Consider the following 21,922-nt stretch of genomic DNA (forward strand, 5'->3'; position numbering starts at 1 on the left):
GGAGAAAGCCAACAATCAACATCAGATAAATCCAGTGAACATGAAAGTAGAGATCAACAAACATTGGATCAAGCTGAGGAAGGAGAAGAAGGTGACACAGAAGAGGAGAGTGAAGGATCTTCTTACGACCTATCTGCACATGCTTCAGGAGAAAGCCAACAAGCAACATCAGATAAATCCAGTAAACATGAAAGTAGATATCAACAAACATTGGATCAAGCTGAGGAAGGAGAAGAAGGTTACACAGAAGAGGATAGTGAAGGATCTTCTTACGACCTATCTCCACATGCTTCAGGAGAAAGCCAACAACCAACATCAGATAAATCCAGTGAACATGAAAGTAGATATGAACAAACATTGGATCAAGCTGAGGAAGGAGAAGAAGGGGACACAGAAGAGGAGAGTGAAGGATCTTCTTACGACCTATCTGCACATGCTTCAGGAGAAAGCCAACAATCAACATCAGATAAATCCAGTGAACATGAAAGTAGAGATCAACAAACATTGGATCAAGCTGAGGAAGGAAAAGAAGGTGACACAGAAGAGGAGAGTGAAGGATCTTCTTACGACCTATCTGCACATGCTTCAGGAGAAAGCCAACAAGCAACATCAGATAAATCCAGTAAACATGAAAGTAGATATCAACAAACATTGGATCAAGCTGAGGAAGGAGAAGAAGGTGACACAGAAGAGGAGAGTGAAGGATCTTCTTACGACCTATCTGCACATGCTGCAGGAGAAAGCCAACAACCAACATCAGATAAATCCAGTGAACATGAAAGTAGATATCAACAAACATTGGATCAAGCTGAGGAAGGAGAAGAAGGTGACACAGAAGAGCAGAGTGAAGGATCTTCTTACGACCTATCTGCACATGCTTCAGGAGAAAGCCAAAAACCAACATCAGATAAATCCAGTGAACATGAAAGTAGATATGAAAAAACATTGGATCAAGCTGAGGAAGGAGAAGAAGGTGACACAGAAGAGGAGAGTGAAGGATCTTCTTACGACCTATCTCCACATGCTTCAGGAGAAAGCCAACAACCAACATCAGATAAATCCAGTGAACATGAAAGTAGATATCAACAAACATTGGATCAAGCTGAGGAAGGAGAAGAAGATGACACAGAAGAGGAGAGTGAAGGATCTTCTTACGACCTATCTGCACATGCTTCAGGAGAAAGCCAACAAGCAACATCAGATAAATCCAGTAAACATGAAAGTAGATATCAACAAACATTGGATCAAGCTGAGGAAGGAGAAGAAGGTGACACAGAAGAGGAGAGTGAAGGATCTTCTTACGACCTATCTGCACATGCTTCAGGAGAAAGCCAACAACCAACATCAGATAAATCCAGTGAACATGAAAGTAGATATCAACAATCATTGGATCAAGCTGAGGAAGGAGAAGAAGGTGACACAGAAGAGCAGAGTGAAGGATCTTCTTACGACCTATCTGCACATGCTTCAGGAGAAAGCCAAAAACCAACATCAGATAAATCCAGTGAACATGAAAGTAGATATGAACAAACATTGGATCAAGCTGAGGAAGGAGAAGAAGGTGACACAGAAGAGGAGAGTGAAGGATCTTCTTACGACCTATCTGCACATGCTTCAGGAGAAAGCCAACAACCAACATCAGATAAATCCAGTGAACATGAAAGTAGATATGAACAAACATTGGATCAAGCTGAGGAACGAGAAGAAGGTGACACAGAAGAGGAGAGTGAAGGATCTTCTTACGACCTATCTGCACATGCTTCAGGAGAAAGCCAACAACCAACATCAGATAAATCCAGTGAACATGAAAGTAGATATGAACAAACATTGGATCAAGCTGAGGAAGGAGAAGAAGGTGACACAGAAGAGGAGAGTGAAGGATCTTCTTACGACCTATCTGCACATGCTTCAGGAGAAAGCCAACAAGCAACATCAGATAAATCCAGTGAACATGAAAGTAGATATCAACAAACATTGGATCAAGCTGAGGAAGGAGAAGAAGGTGACACAGAAGAGGAGAGTGAAGGATCTTCTTACGACCTATCACCACATGCTTCAGGAGAAAGCCAACAAGCAACATCAGATAAATCCAGTGAACATGAAAGTAGATATCAACAATCATTGGATCAAGCTGAGGAAGGAGAAGAAGGTGACACAGAAGAGGAGAGTGAAGGATCTTCTTACGACCTATCTCCACATGCTTCAGGAGAAAGCCAACAAGCAACATCAGATAAATCCAGTGAACATGAAAGTAGATATCAACAATCATTGGATCAAGCTGAGGAAGGAGAAGAAGGTGACACAGAAGAGGAGAGTGAAGGATCTTCTTACGACCTATCTGCACATGCTTCAGGAGAAAGCCAACAAGCAACATCAGATAAATCCAGTGAACATGAAAGTAGATATCAACAAACATTGGATCAAGCTGAGGAAGGAGAAGAAGGTGACACAGAAGAGGAGAGTGAAGGATCTTCTTACGACCTATCTCCACATGCTTCAGGAGAAAGCCAACAACCAACATCAGATAAATCCAGTGAACATGAAAGTAGATATCAACAAACATTGGATCAAGCTGAGGAAGGAGAAGAAGATGACACAGAAGAGGAGAGTGAAGGATCTTCTTACGACCTATCTGCACATGCTTCAGGAGAAAGCCAACAACCAACATCAGATAAATCCAGTGAACATGAAAGTAGATATGAACAAACATTGGATCAAGCTGAGGAAGGAGAAGAAGGGGACACAGAAGAGGAGAGTGAAGGATCTTCTTACGACCTATCTGCACATGCTTCAGGAGAAAGCCAACAATCAACATCAGATAAATCCAGTGAACATGAAAGTAGAGATCAACAAACATTGGATCAAGCTGAGGAAGGAGAAGAAGGTGACACAGAAGAGGAGAGTGAAGGATCTTCTTACGACCTATCTGCACATGCTTCAGGAGAAAGCCAACAAGCAACATCAGATAAATCCAGTAAACATGAAAGTAGATATCAACAAACATTGGATCAAGCTGAGGAAGGAGAAGAAGGTGACACAGAAGAGGAGAGTGAAGGATCTTCTTACGACCTATCTGCACATGCTTCAGGAGAAAGCCAACAACCAACATCAGATAAATCCAGTGAACATGAAAGTAGATATCAACAATCATTGGATCAAGCTGAGGAAGGAGAAGAAGGTGACACAGAAGAGCAGAGTGAAGGATCTTCTTACGACCTATCTGCACATGCTTCAGGAGAAAGCCAAAAACCAACATCAGATAAATCCAGTGAACATGAAAGTAGATATGAACAAACATTGCATCAAGCTGAGGAAGGAGAAGAAGGTGACACAGAAGAGGAGAGTGAAGGATCTTCTTACGACCTATCTACACATGCTTCAGGAGAAAGCCAACAACCAACATCAGATAAATCCAGTGAACATGAAAGTAGATATCAACAAACATTGGATCAAGCTGAGGAAGATGAAGGTGACACAGAAGAGGAGAGTGAAGGATCTTCTTACGACCTATCTGCACATGCTTCAGGAGAAAGCCAACAAGCAACATCAGATAAATCCAGTGAACATGAAAGTAGATATCAACAAACATTGGATCAAGCTGAGGAAGGAGAAGAAGGTGACACAGAAGAGGAGAGTGAAGGATCTTCTTACGACCTATCTCCACATGCTTCAGGAGAAAGCCAACAAGCAACATCAGATAAATCCAGTGAACATGAAAGTAGATATCAACAATCATTGGATCAAGCTGAGGAAGGAGAAGAAGATGACACAGAAGAGGAGAGTGAAGGATCTTCTTACGACCTATCTGCACATGCTTCAGGAGAAAGCCAACAACCAACATCAGATAAATCCAGTGAACATGAAAGTAGATATGAACAAACATTGGATCAAGCTGAGGAAGGAGAAGAAGGGGACACAGAAGAGGAGAGTGAAGGATCTTCTTACGACCTATCTGCACATGCTTCAGGAGAAAGCCAACAACCAACATCAGATAAATCCAGTGAACATGAAAGTAGATATGAACAAACATTGGATCAAGCTGAGGAAGGAGAAGAAGGGGACACAGAAGAGGAGAATGAAGGATCTTCTTACGACCTATCTGCACATGCTTCAGGAGAAAGCCAACAATCAACATCAGATAAATCCAGTGAACATGAAAGTAGAGATCAACAAACATTGGATCAAGCTGAGGAAGGAGAAGAAGGTGACACAGAAGAGGAGCGTGAAGGATCTTCTTACGACCTATCTGCACATGCTTCAGGAGAAAGCCAACAATCAACATCAGATAAATCCAGTAAACATGAAAGTAGATATCAACAAACATTGGATCAAGCTGAGGAAGGAGAAGAAGGTTACACAGAAGAGGATAGTGAAGGATCTTCTTACGACCTATCTCCACATGCTTCAGGAGAAAGCCAACAACCAACATCAGATAAATCCAGTGAACATGAAAGTAGATATGAACAAACATTGGATCAAGCTGAGGAAGGAGAAGAAGGGGACACAGAAGAGGAGAGTGAAGGATCTTCTTACGACCTATCTGCACATGCTTCAGGAGAAAGCCAACAATCAACATCAGATAAATCCAGTGAACATGAAAGTAGAGATCAACAAACATTGGATCAAGCTGAGGAAGGAGAAGAAGGTGACACAGAAGAGGAGAGTGAAGGATCTTCTTACGACCTATCTGCACATGCTTCAGGAGAAAGCCAACAAGCAACATCAGATAAATCCAGTAAACATGAAAGTAGATATCAACAAACATTGGATCAAGCTGAGGAAGGAGAAGAAGGTGACACAGAAGAGGAGAGTGAAGGATCTTCTTACGACCTATCTGCACATGCTGCAGGAGAAAGCCAACAACCAACATCAGATAAATCCAGTGAACATGAAAGTAGATATCAACAAACATTGGATCAAGCTGAGGAAGGAGAAGAAGGTGACACAGAAGAGCAGAGTGAAGGATCTTCTTACGACCTATCTGCACATGCTTCAGGAGAAAGCCAAAAACCAACATCAGATAAATCCAGTGAACATGAAAGTAGATATGAAAAAACATTGGATCAAGCTGAGGAAGGAGAAGAAGGTGACACAGAAGAGGAGAGTGAAGGATCTTCTTACGACCTATCTCCACATGCTTCAGGAGAAAGCCAACAACCAACATCAGATAAATCCAGTGAACATGAAAGTAGATATCAACAAACATTGGATCAAGCTGAGGAAGGAGAAGAAGATGACACAGAAGAGGAGAGTGAAGGATCTTCTTACGACCTATCTGCACATGCTTCAGGAGAAAGCCAACAAGCAACATCAGATAAATCCAGTAAACATGAAAGTAGATATCAACAAACATTGGATCAAGCTGAGGAAGGAGAAGAAGGTGACACAGAAGAGGAGAGTGAAGGATCTTCTTACGACCTATCTGCACATGCTTCAGGAGAAAGCCAACAACCAACATCAGATAAATCCAGTGAACATGAAAGTAGATATCAACAATCATTGGATCAAGCTGAGGAAGGAGAAGAAGGTGACACAGAAGAGCAGAGTGAAGGATCTTCTTACGACCTATCTGCACATGCTTCAGGAGAAAGCCAAAAACCAACATCAGATAAATCCAGTGAACATGAAAGTAGATATGAACAAACATTGGATCAAGCTGAGGAAGGAGAAGAAGGTGACACAGAAGAGGAGAGTGAAGGATCTTCTTACGACCTATCTACACATGCTTCAGGAGAAAGCCAACAACCAACATCAGATAAATCCAGTGAACATGAAAGTAGATATCAACAAACATTGGATCAAGCTGAGGAAGATGAAGGTGACACAGAAGAGGAGAGTGAAGGATCTTCTTACGACCTATCTGCACATGCTTCAGGAGAAAGCCAACAAGCAACATCAGATAAATCCAGTGAACATGAAAGTAGATATCAACAAACATTGGATCAAGCTGAGGAAGGAGAAAAAGGTGACACAGAAGAGGAGATTGAAGGATCTTCTTACGACCTATCTCCACATGCTTCAGGAGAAAGCCAACAAGCAACATCAGATAAATCCAGTGAACATGAAAGTAGATATCAACAATCATTGGATCAAGCTGAGGAAGGAGAAGAAGATGACACAGAAGAGGAGAGTGAAGGATCTTCTTACGACCTATCTGCACATGCTTCAGGAGAAAGCCAACAAGCAACATCAGATAAATCCAGTGAACATGAAAGTAGATATCAACAAACATTGGATCAAGCTGAGGAAGGAGAAGAAGGTGACACAGAAGAGGAGAGTGAAGGATCTTCTTATGACCTATCTCCACATGCTTCAGGAGAAAGCCAACAACAAACATCAGATAAATCCAGTGAACATGAAAGTAGATATCAACAAACATTGGATCAAGCTGAGGAAGGAGAAGAAGATGACACAGAAGAGGAGAGTGAAGGATCTTCTTACGACCTATCTGCACATGCTTCAGGAGAAAGCCAACAATCAACATCAGATAAATCCAGTAAACATGAAAGTAGATATCAACAAACATTGGATCAAGCTGAGGAAGGAGAAGAAGGTGACACAGAAGAGGAGAGTGAAGGATCTTCTTACGACCTATCTGCACATGCTTCAGGAGAAAGCCAACAACCAACATCAGATAAATCCAGTGAACATGAAAGTAGATATCAACAATCATTGGATCAAGCTGAGGAAGGAGAAGAAGGTGACACAGAAGAGCAGAGTGAAGGATCTTCTTACGACCTATCTGCACATGCTTCAGGAGAAAGCCAAAAACCAACATCAGATAAATCCAGTGAACATGAAAGTAGATATGAAAAAACATTGGATCAAGCTGAGGAAGGAGAAGAAGGTTACACAGAAGAGGATAGTGAAGGATCTTCTTACGACCTATCTCCACATGCTTCAGGAGAAAGCCAACAATCAACATCAGATAAATCCAGTGAACTTGAAAGTAGAGATCAACAAACATTGGATCAAGCTGAGGAAGGAGAAGAAGGTGACACAGAAGAGGAGAGTGAAGGATCTTCTTACGACCTATCTGCACATGCTTCAGGAGAAAGCCAACAAGCAACATCAGATAAATCCAGTAAACATGAAAGTAGATATCAACAAACATTGGATCAAGCTGAGGAAGGAGAAGAAGGTGACACAGAAGAGGAGAGTGAAGGATCTTCTTACGACCTATCTGCACATGCTGCAGGAGAAAGCCAACAACCAACATCAGATAAATCCAGTGAACATGAAAGTAGATATCAACAAACATTGGATCAAGCTGAGGAAGGAGAAGAAGGTGACACAGAAGAGCAGAGTGAAGGATCTTCTTACGACCTATCTGCACATGCTTCAGGAGAAAGCCAACAACCAACATCAGATAAATCCAGTGAACATGAAAGTAGATATGAACAAACATTGGATCAAGCTGAGGAAGGAGAAGAAGGGGACACAGAAGAGGAGAATGAAGGATCTTCTTACGACCTATCTGCACATGCTTCAGGAGAAAGCCAACAATCAACATCAGATAAATCCAGTGAACATGAAAGTAGAGATCAACAAACATTGGATCAAGCTGAGGAAGGAGAAGAAGGTGACACAGAAGAGGAGAGTGAAGGATCTTCTTACAACCTATCTGCACATGCTTCAGGAGAAAGCCAACAATCAACATCAGATAAATCCAGTAAACATGAAAGTAGATATCAACAAACATTGGATCAAGCTGAGGAAGGAGAAGAAGGTGACACAGAAGAGGAGAGTGAAGGATCTTCTTACGACCTATCTGCACATGCTTCAGGAGAAAGCCAACAACCAACATCAGATAAATCCAATGAACATGAAAGTAGATATCAACAATCATTGGATCAAGCTGAGGAAGGAGAAGAAGGTGACACAGAAGAGCAGAGTGAAGGATCTTCTTACGACCTATCTGCACATGCTTCAGGAGAAAGCCAAAAACCAACATCAGATAAATCCAGTGAACATGAAAGTAGATATGAAAAAACATTGGATCAAGCTGAGGAAGGAGAAGAAGGTTACACAGAAGAGGATAGTGAAGGATCTTCTTACGACCTATCTCCACATGCTTCAGGAGAAAGCCAACAATCAACATCAGATAAATCCAGTGAACATGAAAGTAGAGATCAACAAACATTGGATCAAGCTGAGGAAGGAGAAGAAGGTGACACAGAAGAGGAGAGTGAAGGATCTTCTTACGACCTATCTGCACATGCTTCAGGAGAAAGCCAACAAGCAACATCAGATAAATCCAGTAAACATGAAAGTAGATATCAACAAACATTGGATCAAGCTGAGGAAGGAGAAGAAGGTGACACAGAAGAGGAGAGTGAAGGATCTTCTTACGACCTATCTGCACATGCTGCAGGAGAAAGCCAACAACCAACATCAGATAAATCCAGTGAACATGAAAGTAGATATCAACAAACATTGGATCAAGCTGAGGAAGGAGAAGAAGGTGACACAGAAGAGCAGAGTGAAGGATCTTCTTACGACCTATCTGCACATGCTTCAGGAGAAAGCCAAAAACCAACATCAGATAAATCCAGTGAACATGAAAGTAGATATGAAAAAACATTGGATCAAGCTGAGGAAGGAGAAGAAGGTGACACAGAAGAGGAGAGTGAAGGATCTTCTTACGACCTATCTCCACATGCTTCAGGAGAAAGCCAACAACCAACATCAGATAAATCCAGTGAACATGAAAGTAGATATCAACAAACATTGGATCAAGCTGAGGAAGGAGAAGAAGATGACACAGAAGAGGAGAGTGAAGGATCTTCTTACGACCTATCTGCACATGCTTCAGGAGAAAGCCAACAACCAACATCAGATAAATCCAGTGAACATGAAAGTAGATATGAACAAACATTGGATCAAGCTGAGGAAGGAGAAGAAGGGGACACAGAAGAGGAGAGTGAAGGATCTTCTTACGACCTATCTGCACATGCTTCAGGAGAAAGCCAACAATCAACATCAGATAAATCCAGTGAACATGAAAGTAGAGATCAACAAACATTGGATCAAGCTGAGGAAGGAGAAGAAGGTGACACAGAAGAGGAGAGTGAAGGATCTTCTTACGACCTATCTGCACATGCTTCAGGAGAAAGCCAACAAGCAACATCAGATAAATCCAGTAAACATGAAAGTAGATATCAACAAACATTGGATCAAGCTGAGGAAGGAGAAGAAGGTGACACAGAAGAGGAGAGTGAAGGATCTTCTTACGACCTATCTGCACATGCTTCAGGAGAAAGCCAACAACCAACATCAGATAAATCCAGTGAACATGAAAGTAGATATCAACATTCATTGGATCAAGCTGAGGAAGGAGAAGAAGGTGACACAGAAGAGCAGAGTGAAGGATCTTCTTACGACCTATCTGCACATGCTTCAGGAGAAAGCCAAAAACCAACATCAGATAAATCCAGTGAACATGAAAGTAGATATGAACAAACATTGGATCAAGCTGAGGAAGGAGAAGAAGGTGACACAGAAGAGGAGAGTGAAGGATCTTCTTACGACCTATCTACACATGCTTCAGGAGAAAGCCAACAACCAACATCAGATAAATCCAGTGAACATGAAAGTAGATATCAACAAACATTGGATCAAGCTGAGGAAGATGAAGGTGACACAGAAGAGGAGAGTGAAGGATCTTCTTACGACCTATCTGCACATGCTTCAGGAGAAAGCCAACAAGCAACATCAGATAAATCCAGTGAACATGAAAGTAGATATCAACAAACATTGGATCAAGCTGAGGAAGGAGAAGAAGGTGACACAGAAGAGGAGAGTGAAGGATCTTCTTACGACCTATCATCACATGCTTCAGGAGAAAGCCAACAAGCAACATCAGATAAATCCAGTGAACATGAAAGTAGATATCAACAATCATTGGATCAAGCTGAGGAAGGAGAAGAAGGTGACACAGAAGAGGAGAGTGAAGGATCTTCTTACGACCTATCTGCACATGCTTCAGGAGAAAGCCAACAAGCAACATCAGATAAATCCAGTGAACATGAAAGTAGATATCAACAAACATTGGATCAAGCTGAGGAAGGAGAAGAAGGTGACACAGAAGAGGAGAGTGAAGGATCTTCTTATGACCTATCTCCACATGCTTCAGGAGAAAGCCAACAACCAACATCAGATAAATCCAGTGAACATGAAAGTAGATATCAACAAACATTGGATCAAGCTGAGGAAGGAGAAGAAGATGACACAGAAGAGGAGAGTGAAGGATCTTCTTACGACCTATCTGCACATGCTTCAGGAGAAAGCCAACAACCAACATCAGATAAATCCAGTGAACATGAAAGTAGATATGAACAAACATTGGATCAAGCTGAGGAAGGAGAAGAAGGGGACACAGAAGAGGAGAATGAAGGATCTTCTTACGACCTATCTGCACATGCTTCAGGAGAAAGCCAACAATCAACATCAGATAAATCCAGTGAACATGAAAGTAGAGATCAACAAACATTGGATCAAGCTGAGGAAGGAGAAGAAGGTGACACAGAAGAGGAGAGTGAAGGATCTTCTTACGACCTATCTGCACATGCTTCAGGAGAAAGCCAACAAGCAACATCAGATAAATCCAGTAAACATGAAAGTAGATATCAACAAACATTGGATCAAGCTGAGGAAGGAGAAGAAGGTGACACAGAAGAGGAGAGTGAAGGATTTTCTTACGACCTATCTGCACATGCTTCAGGAGAAAGCCAACAACCAACATCAGATAAATCCAGTGAACATGAAAGTAGATATCAACAATCATTGGATCAAGCTGAGGAAGGAGAAGAAGGTGACACAGAAGAGCAGAGTGAAGGATCTCCTTACGACCTATCTGCACATGCTTCAGGAGAAAGCCAAAAACCAACATCAGATAAATCCAGTGAACATGAAAGTAGATATGAAAAAACATTGGATCAAGCTGAGGAAGGAGAAGAAGGTGACACAGAAGAGGAGAGTGAAGGATCTTCTTACGACCTATCTCCACATGCTTCAGGAGAAAGCCAACAACCAACATCAGATAAATCCAGTGAACATGAAAGTAGATATCAACAAACATTGGATCAAGCTGAGGAAGGAGAAGAAGACGACACAGAAGAGGAGAGTGAAGGATCTTCTTACGACTTATCTCCACATGCTTCAGGAGAAAGCCAACAAGCAACATCAGATAAATCCAGTGAACATGAAAGTAGATATCAACAATCATTGGATCAAGCTGAGGATGGAGAAGAAGGTGACACAGAAGAGGAGAGTGAAGGATCTTCTTACGACCTATCTGCACATGCTTCAGGAGAAAGCCAACAAGCAACATCAGATAAATCCAGTGAACATAAAAGTAGATATCAACAAACATTGGATCAAGCTGAGGAAGGAGAAGAAGGTGACACAGAAGAGGAGAGTGAAGGATCTTCTTATGACCTATCTCCACATGCTTCAGGAGAAAGCCAACAACCAACATCAGATAAATCCAGTGAACATGAAAGTAGATATCAACAAACATTGGATCAAGCTGAGGAAGGAGAAGAAGATGACACAGAAGAGGAGAGTGAAGGATCTTCTTACGACCTATCTGCACATGCTTCAGGAGAAAGCCAACAACCAACATCAGATAAATCCAGTGAACATGAAAGTAGATATGAAAAAACATTGGATCAAGCTGAGGAAGGAGAAGAAGGTGACACAGAAGAGGAGAGTGAAGGATCTTCTTACGACCTATCTCCACATGCTTCAGGAGAAAGCCAACAACCAACATCAGATAAATCCAGTGAACATGAAAGTAGATATCAACAAACATTGGATCAAGCTGAGGAAGGAGAAGAAGGTGACACAGAAGAGGAGAGTGAAGGATCTTCTTACGACCTATCTCCACATGCTTCAGGAGAAAGCCAACAACCAACATCAGATAAATCCAGTGAACATGAAAGTAGATATGAACAAACATTGGATCAAGCTGAGGAAGGAGAAGAAGGGGACACAGAAGAGGAGAGTGAAGGATCTTCTTACGACCTATCTGCACATGCTTCAGGAGAAAGCCAACAATCAACATCAGATAAATCCAGTGAACATGAAAGTAGAGATCAACAAACATTGGATCAAGCTGAGGAAGGAGAAAAAGGTGACACAGAAGAGGAGAGTGAAGGATTTTCTTACGACCTATCTGCACATGCTTCAGGAGAAAGCCAACAAGCAACATCAGATAAATCCAGTAAACATGAAAGTAGATATCAACAAACATTGGATCAAGCTGAGGAAGGAGAAGAAGGTGACACAGAAGAGGAGAGTGAAGGATCTTCTTACGACCTATCTGCACATGCTTCAGGAGAAAGCCAACAACCAACATCAGATAAATCCAGTGAACATGAAAGTAGATATCAACAATCATTGGATCAAGCTGAGGAAGGAGAAGAAGGTGACACAGAAGAGCAGAGTGAAGCATCTTCTTACGACCTATCTGCACATGCTTCAGGAGAAAGCCAAAAACCAACATCAGATAAATCCAGTGAACATGAAAGTAGGTATGAAAAAACATTGGATCAAGCTGAGGAAGGAGAAGAAGGTGACACAGAAGAGGAGAGTGAAGGATCTTCTTACGACCTATCTGCACATGCTTCAGGAGAAAGCCAACAACCAACATCAGATAAATCCAGTGAACATGAAAGTAGATATCAACAAACATTGGATCAAGCTGAGAAAGGAGAAGAAGGTGACACAGAAGAGGAGAGTGAAAGATCTTCTTACGACCTATCTGCACATGCTTCAGGAGAAAGCCAACAACCAACATCAGATAAATCCAGTGAACATGAAAGTAGATATCAACAAACATTGGATCAAGTTGAGGAAGGAGAAGAAGGTGACACAGAAGAGGAGAGTGAAGGATCTTCTTACGACCTATCTGCACATGCTTCAGGAGAAAGCCAACAACCAACATCAGATAAATCCAGTGAACATGAAAGTAGATATGAACAAACATTGGATCAAGCTGAGGAAGGAGAAGAAGGTGACACAGAAGAGGAGAGTGAAGGATCTTCTTACGACCTATCTGCACATGCTTCAGGAGAAAGCCAACAACCAACATCAGATAAATCCAGTGAACATGAAAGTAGATATGAACAAACATTGGATCAAGCTGAGGAAGGAGAAGAAGGTGACACAGAAGAGGAGAGTGAAGGATCTTCTTACGACCTATCTGCACATGCTTCAGGAGAAAGCCAACAACCAACATCAGATAAATCCAGTGAACATGAAAGTAGATATGAACAAACATTGGATCAAGCTGAGGAAGGAGAAGAAGGTGACACAGAAGAGGAGAGTGAAGGATCTTCTTACGACCTATCTGCACATGCTTCAGGAGAAAGCCAACAAGCAACATCAGATAAATCCAGTGAACATGAAAGTAGATATCAACAAACATTGGATCAAGCTGAGGAAGGAGAAGAAGGTGACACAGAAGAGGAGAGTGAAGGATCTTCTTACGACCTATCTCCACATGCTTCAGGAGAAAGCCAACAAGCAACATCAGATAAATCCAGTGAACATGAAAGTAGATATCAACAATCATTGGATCAAGCTGAGGAAGGAGAAGAAGGTGACACAGAAGAGGAGAGTGAAGGATCTTCTTACGACCTATCTCCACATGCTTCAGGAGAAAGCCAACAAGCAACATCAGATAAATCCAGTGAACATGAAAGTAGATATCAACAATCATTGGATCAAGCTGAGGAAGGAGAAGAAGGTGACACAGAAGAGGAGAGTGAAGGATCTTCTTACGACCTATCTGCACATGCTTCAGGAGAAAGCCAACAAGCAACATCAGATAAATCCAGTGAACATGAAAGTAGATATCAACAAACATTGGATCAAGCTGAGGAAGGAGAAGAAGGTGACACAGAAGAGGAGAGTGAAGGATCTTCTTACGACCTATCTCCACATGCTTCAGGAGAAAGCCAACAACCAACATCAGATAAATCCAGTGAACATGAAAGTAGATATCAACAAACATTGGATCAAGCTGAGGAAGGAGAAGAAGATGACACAGAAGAGGAGAGTGAAGGATCTTCTTACGACCTATCTGCACATGCTTCAGGAGAAAGCCAACAACCAACATCAGATAAATCCAGTGAACATGAAAGTAGATATGAACAAACATTGGATCAAGCTGAGGAAGGAGAAGAAGGGGACACAGAAGAGGAGAGTGAAGGATCTTCTTACGACCTATCTGCACATGCTTCAGGAGAAAGCCAACAATCAACATCAGATAAATCCAGTGAACATGAAAGTAGAGATCAACAAACATTGGATCAAGCTGAGGAAGGAGAAGAAGGTGACATAGAAGAGGAGAGTGAAGGATCTTCTTACGACCTATCTGCACATGCTTCATGAGAAAGCCAACAACCAACATCAGATAAATCCAGTGAACATGAAAGTAGATATCAACAAACATTGGATCAAGCTGAGGAAGGAGAAGAAGGTGACACAGAAGAGCAGAGTGAAGGATCTTCTTACGACCTATCTGCACATGCTTCAGGAGAAAGCCAAAAACCAACATCAGATAAATCCAGTGAACATGAAAGTAGATATGAAAAAACATTGGATCAAGCTGAGGAAGGAGAAGAAGGTGACACAGAAGAGGAGAGGGAAGGATCTTCTTACGACCTATCTCCACATGCTTCAGGAGAAAGCCAACAACCAACATCAGATAAATCCAGTGAACATGAAAGTAGATATCAACAAACATTGGATCAAGCTGAGGAAGGAGAAGAAGATGACACAGAAGAGGAGAGTGAAGGATCTTCTTACGACCTATCTGCACATGCTTCAGGAGAAAGCCAACAACCAACATCAGATAAATCCAGTGAACATGAAAGTAGATATGAACAAACATTGGATCAAGCTGAGGAAGGAGAAGAAGGGGACACAGAAGAGGAGAGTGAAGGATCTTCTTACGACCTATCTGCACATGCTTCAGGAGAAAGCCAACAATCAACATCAGATAAATCCAGTGAACATGAAAGTAGAGATCAACAAACATTGGATCAAGCTGAGGAAGGAGAAGAAGGTGACACAGAAGAGGAGAGTGAAGGATCTTCTTACGACCTATCTCCACATGCTTCAGGAGAAAGCCAACAACCAACATCAGATAAATCCAGTGAACATGAAAGTAGATATCAACAAACATTGGATCAAGCTGAGGAAGGAGAAGAAGATGACACAGAAGAGGAGAGTGAAGGATCTTCTTACGACCTATCTGCACATGCTTCAGGAGAAAGCCAACAACCAACATCAGATAAATCCAGTGAACATGAAAGTAGATATGAACAAACATTGGATCAAGCTGAGGAAGGAGAAGAAGGGGACACAGAAGAGGAGAGTGAAGGATCTTCTTACGACCTATCTGCACATGCTTCAGGAGAAAGCCAACAATCAACATCAGATAAATCCAGTGAACATGAAAGTAGAGATCAACAAACATTGGATCAAGCTGAGGAAGGAGAAGAAGGTGACACAGAAGAGGAGAGTGAAGGATCTTCTTACGACCTATCTGCACATGCTTCAGGAGAAAGCCAACAACCAACATCAGATAAATCCAGTGAACATGAAAGTAGATATCAACAAACATTGGATCAAGCTGAGGAAGGAGAAGAAGGTGACACAGAAGAGCAGAGTGAAGGATCTTCTTACGACCTATCTGCACATGCTTCAGGAGAAAGCCAAAAACCAACATCAGATAAATCCAGTGAACATGAAAGTAGATATGAAAAAACATTGGATCAAGCTGAGGAAGGAGAAGAAGGTGACACAGAAGAGGAGAGTGAAGGATCTTCTTACGACCTATCTCCACATGCTTCAGGAGAAAGCCAACAACCAACATCAGATAAATCCAGTGAACATGAAAGTAGATATCAACAAACATTGGATCAAGCTGAGGAAGGAGAAGAAGATGACACAGAAGAGGAGAGTGAAGGATCTTCTTACGACCTATCTGCACATGCTTCAGGAGAAAGCCAACAACCAACATCAGATAAATCCAGTGAACATGAAAGTAGATATGAACAAACATTGGATCAAGCTGAGGAAGGAGAAGAAGGGGACACAGAAGAGGAGAGTGAAGGATCTTCTTACGACCTATCTGCACATGCTTCAGGAGAAAGCCAACAATCAACATCAGATAAATCCAGTGAACATGAAAGTAGAGATCAACAAACATTGGATCAAGCTGAGGAAGGAGAAGAAGGTGACACAGAAGAGCAGAGTGAAGGATCTTCTTATGACCTATCTGCACATGCTTCAGGAGAAAGCCAACAAGCAACATCAGATAAATCCAGTAAACATGAAAGTAGATATCAACAAACATTGGATCAAGCTGAGGAAGGAGAAGAAGGTGACACAGAAGAGGAGAGTGAAGGATCTTCTTACGACCTATCTGCACATGCTTCAGGAGAAAGCCAACAACCAACATCAGATAAATCCAGTGAACATGAAAGTAGATATCAACAATCATTGGATCAAGCTGAGGAAGGAGAAGAAGGTGACACAGAAGAGCAGAGTGAAGGATCTTCTTACGACCTATCTGCACATGCTTCAGGAGAAAGCCAAAAACCAACATCAGATAAATCCAGTGAACATGAAAGTAGATATGAAAAAACATTGGATCAAGCTGAGGAAGGAGAAGAAGGTGACACAGAAGAGGAGAGTGAAGGATCTTCTTACGACCTATCTGCACATGCTTCAGGAGAAAGCCAACAACCAACATCAGATAAATCCAGTGAACATGAAAGTAGATATCAACAAACATTGGATCAAGCTGAGAAAGGAGAAGAAGGTGACACAGAAGAGGAGAGTGAAAAATCTTCTTACGACCTATCTGCACATGCTTCAGGAGAAAGCCAACAACCAACATCAGATAAATCCAGTGAACATGAAAGTAGATATCAACAAACATTGGATCAAGCTGAGGAAGGAGAAGAAGGTGACACAGAAGAGGAGAGTGAAGGATCTTCTTACGACCTATCTGCACATGCTTCAGGAGAAAGCCAACAACCAACATCAGATAAATCCAGTGAACATGAAAGTAGATATGAACAAACATTGGATCAAGCTGAGGAAGGAGAAGAAGGTGACACAGAAGAGGAGAGTGAAGGATCTTCTTACGACCTATCTGCACATGCTTCAGGAGAAAGCCAACAACCAACATCAGATAAATCCAGTGAACATGAAAGTAGATATGAACAAACATTGGATCAAGCTGAGGAAGGAGAAGAAGGTGACACAGAAGAGGAGAGTGAAGGATCTTCTTACGACCTATCTGCACATGCTTCAGGAGAAAGCCAACAACCAGCATCAGATAAATCCAGTGAACATGAAAGTAGATATCAACAAACATTGGATCAAGCTGAGGAAGGAGAAGAAGGTGACACAGAAGAGGAGAGTGAAGGATCTTCTTACGACCTATCTGCACATGCTTCAGGAGAAAGCCAACAACCAACATCAGATAAATCCAGTGAACATGAAAGTAGATATCAACAAACATTGGATCAAGCTGAGGAAGGAGAAGAAGGTGACACAGAAGAGGAGAGTGAAGGATCTTCTTACGACCTATCTGCACATGCTTCAGGAGAAAGTCAACAACCAACATCAGATAAATCCAGTGAACATGAAAGTAGATATCAACAAACATTGGATCAAGCTGAGGAAGGAGAAGAAGGTGACACAGAAGAGGAGAGTGAAGGATCTTCTTACGACCTATCTGCACATGCTTCAGGAGAAAGCCAACAACCAACATCAGATAAATCCAGTGAACATGAAAGTAGATATGAACAAACATTGGATCAAGCTGAGGAAGGAGAAGAAGGTGACACAGAAGAGGAGAGTGAAGGATCTTTTCACGACCTATCTCCACATGCTTCAGGAGAAAGTCAACAACCAACATCAGATAAATCCAGTGAACATGAAAGTAGATATCAACAAACATTGGATCAAGCTGAGGAAGGAGAAGAAGGTGACACAGAAGAGGAGAGTGAAGGATCTTCTTACGACCTATCTGCACTTTCTTCAGAAGAAAGCCAACAACTGACATCAGATAAATCTAGTGAAAGTATTTCTGAAGCCAGTTTTGTTTATGTTAGTGGACCATCATCTACTAAGGATTCTTATGCTAGTTTCCAAGAGCAAGTATTTGAATTCACTTTTGTAGAAGAGGTAGAATCAGTGATTCAGCCGGATGCTGAGATGACTGAAGAAGATTCACTTGCACCTAAAGAAAATTTATCTGAAGAAGCTCATCAAGAACATGTAAGTATGGATGGGCAAAAAAAGTACCAAGAAGAAGAAGAAATGGAAAGAGAAGTGACTAGTGCATCAGAATCATTACCTGCAACTACAGAATATTTTTCCATTTATAAGGAAATACTATATGAAGATATAAAAGAGAAGGCTATGTCAAGTGAATTCCCTTACTCATCCAACATCAAGGTTATAATGCTTTCTTACTTTTTCATTAACCAAAATGTGATGTTACAGTTTATGTTTTAATCATTAACCTACAATTTTTAATTTAACTTCACCAGTTTAAAGATGGAAATGATCCATTTTTCATCTATGAATATTCAGAAGATGCAGATGATTATGACAGTTCTTATTATAAATGTCCTTCAAATGTAAGTATGTTTTTGTGTATTTAAACTGAACATGTCAAGTCCCCTATGTCCTCCAACCCAGCCTTATTTGCATCTTTATGACTAAGTTCAATGCCTAACCTGTCCTGTATAATGTTTTTCACTTTTAATTTAATAGTTACAGTATTTATAAGCTCATTTTTCCTCAGCTAATTAAGATTTAACTTTGTCGGTAAGGCATTTGTGTCCATAGCCTAGTTGTACTGCACATGATCAAAAGTGCAAATACTTTTCTTTCTGATCAAGTACTTTCACAGTGACTATGAGATAGCGGGTAACCGAGGCTCCTAAGTTGTCCCTCAAGCTAGGGGGGCCCCATGCTATCCATAATCTGAGGTATACTTCTTATGATTGAGAGGCCTGATTCTCTTTCCTGGCCTTGCTCCAGGCCAGTTCTCAGCAGTTTCCCACACCCCCAGAGAGGGACGGGACATGAGTGTGATGAAACTCACAGGTAGAGACAGACAAGAGAAAACCAAGCCTCTGTCCCACAGCTCACACAATAAGTGATTCAGGAGGAAAACCGGAGGAGAATGGAAGCTACAAAACAACAGGGTAAACTCCATAACTGCACCAAAGCAATGAGCACAACGTTCGCAACTAAGTCTAGGACACCACACCTCACAGATAGACATAAAATAAACTATAGCTGGCATGGGTGGAAGGTCCACCAGCATAAATAGGAGGAGAGCAGATGTGATAGGCCTCTCGAGAACATGTGATGTAAGAAGCAAACAGAACACCGTAGAGTAACTCTTGCTAGCCTCCTCGAGTCTGCCTGTGTTGATCTCAGACACCAGAGAAACCATCAAATGGAATGTCAGAATCTGCTATCTGAAAATCTCCCAAAGCTGCTATTACAGTCAGTGAAGATATTGCAAAATTGGTACCCAAGTCCTCTGCTCAGGACCATAACCTTGCCCATGAACAAGTACTGCAAAAATCCATAAACAAAATGAAATTTAAGGATTTTGGACACCTGAAATTCTATTGACCCATCTACTAAGACCAAAGATGGATTCAAAGGAAGAGGGGTTCTGAAACCCAAATAATTCTTTACTAGAAATCTATGGAAAACATTATGAATCTTGTATATTGCCGGTAATGCCAGACGGAAAGCAACCAGATTAATGACTGCTGTGATTTTATAAAGACAAATAAACAGAGTTCCTCATATCAGTGAAGGTATTTTAAGCATACTTTTGCTTTTAGAGAAGCACACAAGATCACCCACACACAGGTCTGCATCAGACCAACGTCTACAGTCAGCTGAATGTTTATACTTAGAACCCATATCACATGAATGTTGCATCATCTTGAGATTTCCCAATCACAGATTCAACATCTGTACTGAGCGCCAACACCACCACTCTCTTTTGAAGAATGGAACAGGTTCCTTACAGAGTCCTCCACCCCACCCCTGGAAATCTCCTGGGCAAAGTATTGGTTGTAATATTTTTAGAACCAGGGCGATAAGTAAAAAAGAAATTAAATGTATTAAAACATGACCACTAAGCTTTTGTTTGTGTAACGAGGCAAGTTAAAAAAGTTTTATGGTCGGTAATAACTGTCACAGGATAAATAACCCCCCCAGAAAGTGTTGTCCTTCCTCAAACACTAACTTGATCTTTAGTACTTCCATTATCAATATCATAGATATGTTCGGACAAAGATAATTTCTTAGAAGAGAAGGGCATGGACACAGTTTACCAAGAGATGGACCTTGAGACGATACAGCTTCCACATCCACCACTGATGCATCCACCTCCACTGTAAAAGGTTGAGATACATCAGGCTGTATCAATATGGGTGCTGATGAGAAGCATTTCTTAAGATAGTCAAAATCATACAAAGCACCCTGAGTCCATTTACAGAAGTCCCCTTTTTAGTCATGTCAGTAAGTGATCTTGCTATTGCAAAGACGTTTTTAATAAACTCTGGTAATAATTTGCAAAACCTAGAAAATGTTGCAGAGCTTTGAGGTTCTTGGTATAGTCCCATTTTAAAATAGCCTGTATTTATGGGATCCATTAGAAAATCTGAAGCTGACATAGTGTAACCCAAAACCTGAAGTTCTTGAATGGCGAGCACACATTTTTCTTGCTTAGCATATAGGGATGAGCGAATGTATTTGCCACTATTCGGTATCCAACGGATAATAGGGTATCCGAGGTATTCGCTATCCGACGGCTAATATGGTATTTGCTCTGGTACTTTGATTTTTGTTTCTGGACTTCCTGGTACCTTTTTCTAGCCAATGAACACATCTGACGTTGCTTGTCTTCACAGTAACGCCGCAGCCATCTTTGTTGTGGTATTACTGTGATTGGCTTGGCCGCACTGCATCCTAGGGGCTATATAAGGCAGCCACCATTTTGTGTGCACACATTCATTCCTGAGCTGCCGGTGTAGTGAGACTGTACTGTGTATGGTACAGCATTTTTCCAGCCAACTAATACTAGTCCTTCTAAAGGCTGAAGCTATTTAGCAATACCTGTTAGCGACTGTGTAAATCATAGAAACGGGTATAGGAACAGTGCAGTTCATTCTATGAGATAGTGTTCCTGCTGCAGAATCCAAAATAGTCCTTATAAGGGCTGAAGATATTTAGCATTAGCTCTTAGGGACTGTGTAAATCATAGAAACAGGTATAGGTACAGTGCAGTTTGTTCTATGAGATAGTGTTCCTGCTGCAGAATCCAAAATAGTCCTTATAAGGGCTGAAGATATTTAGCATTAGCTGTTAGGGACTGTGTAAATCATAGAAAGAGGTATAGGGACAGTGCAGTTTGTTCTATGAGATAGTGTTCCTGCTGCGGAATCCAAAATAGTCCTTTTTTTAAGGGCTGAAGACAGTGTCTACTGTGTGCTAGCAGCTGTGTAAATCATAGAACTGCTGCTGCTTCAAAAAAAATCCTCTTCTTAGTGCTGCATACTTTCTTTTCCTGCAGTGTGTGATATAGGGACAGATAGGGACAGCTTACTCACAGGCAGGGAGAGATTTAAAGCTGTCCTGACATGTGCTACTGATAATCAACAATCTCAGCACTGCTACATCCCTTGTGTCTGTTATACTAGCAATAGGTATTACAACTTGCAATAAAAGGTCACAAAATTGTAAAAACAAGGGGTTAAGGTGTAGTGTAGTGCCTGTCAGCCACCATCTCAATTCACAGTCTGAGTGTTAGCCAATTTTTATTAATACTAGGTGTCAGGGTCAGTAATTGTGC

The 21,922-nt window shown here is 41.3% G+C and overlaps 1 protein-coding gene across 1 annotated transcript in view; it reads left to right on the forward strand.

Moving 5' to 3' along the window:
- The window catches only part of LOC142302326 (uncharacterized), a 306,787-nt gene that overhangs the window by 18,761 nt on the left and 266,104 nt on the right, over positions 1–21,922 (forward strand). The window contains exons 4-5 of the mRNA XM_075343388.1: positions 17,192–18,489; positions 18,585–18,674. Of these exons, the coding sequence (XP_075199503.1) occupies positions 17,192–18,489; positions 18,585–18,674 (1,388 nt within the window). The remainder of the gene's footprint in view (positions 1–17,191; positions 18,490–18,584; positions 18,675–21,922) is intronic.

The sequence above is a fragment of the Anomaloglossus baeobatrachus genome, chromosome 4, assembly GCF_048569485.1.
Source record: "Anomaloglossus baeobatrachus isolate aAnoBae1 chromosome 4, aAnoBae1.hap1, whole genome shotgun sequence".
NCBI classification, from domain to species: domain Eukaryota; kingdom Metazoa; phylum Chordata; class Amphibia; order Anura; family Aromobatidae; genus Anomaloglossus; species Anomaloglossus baeobatrachus.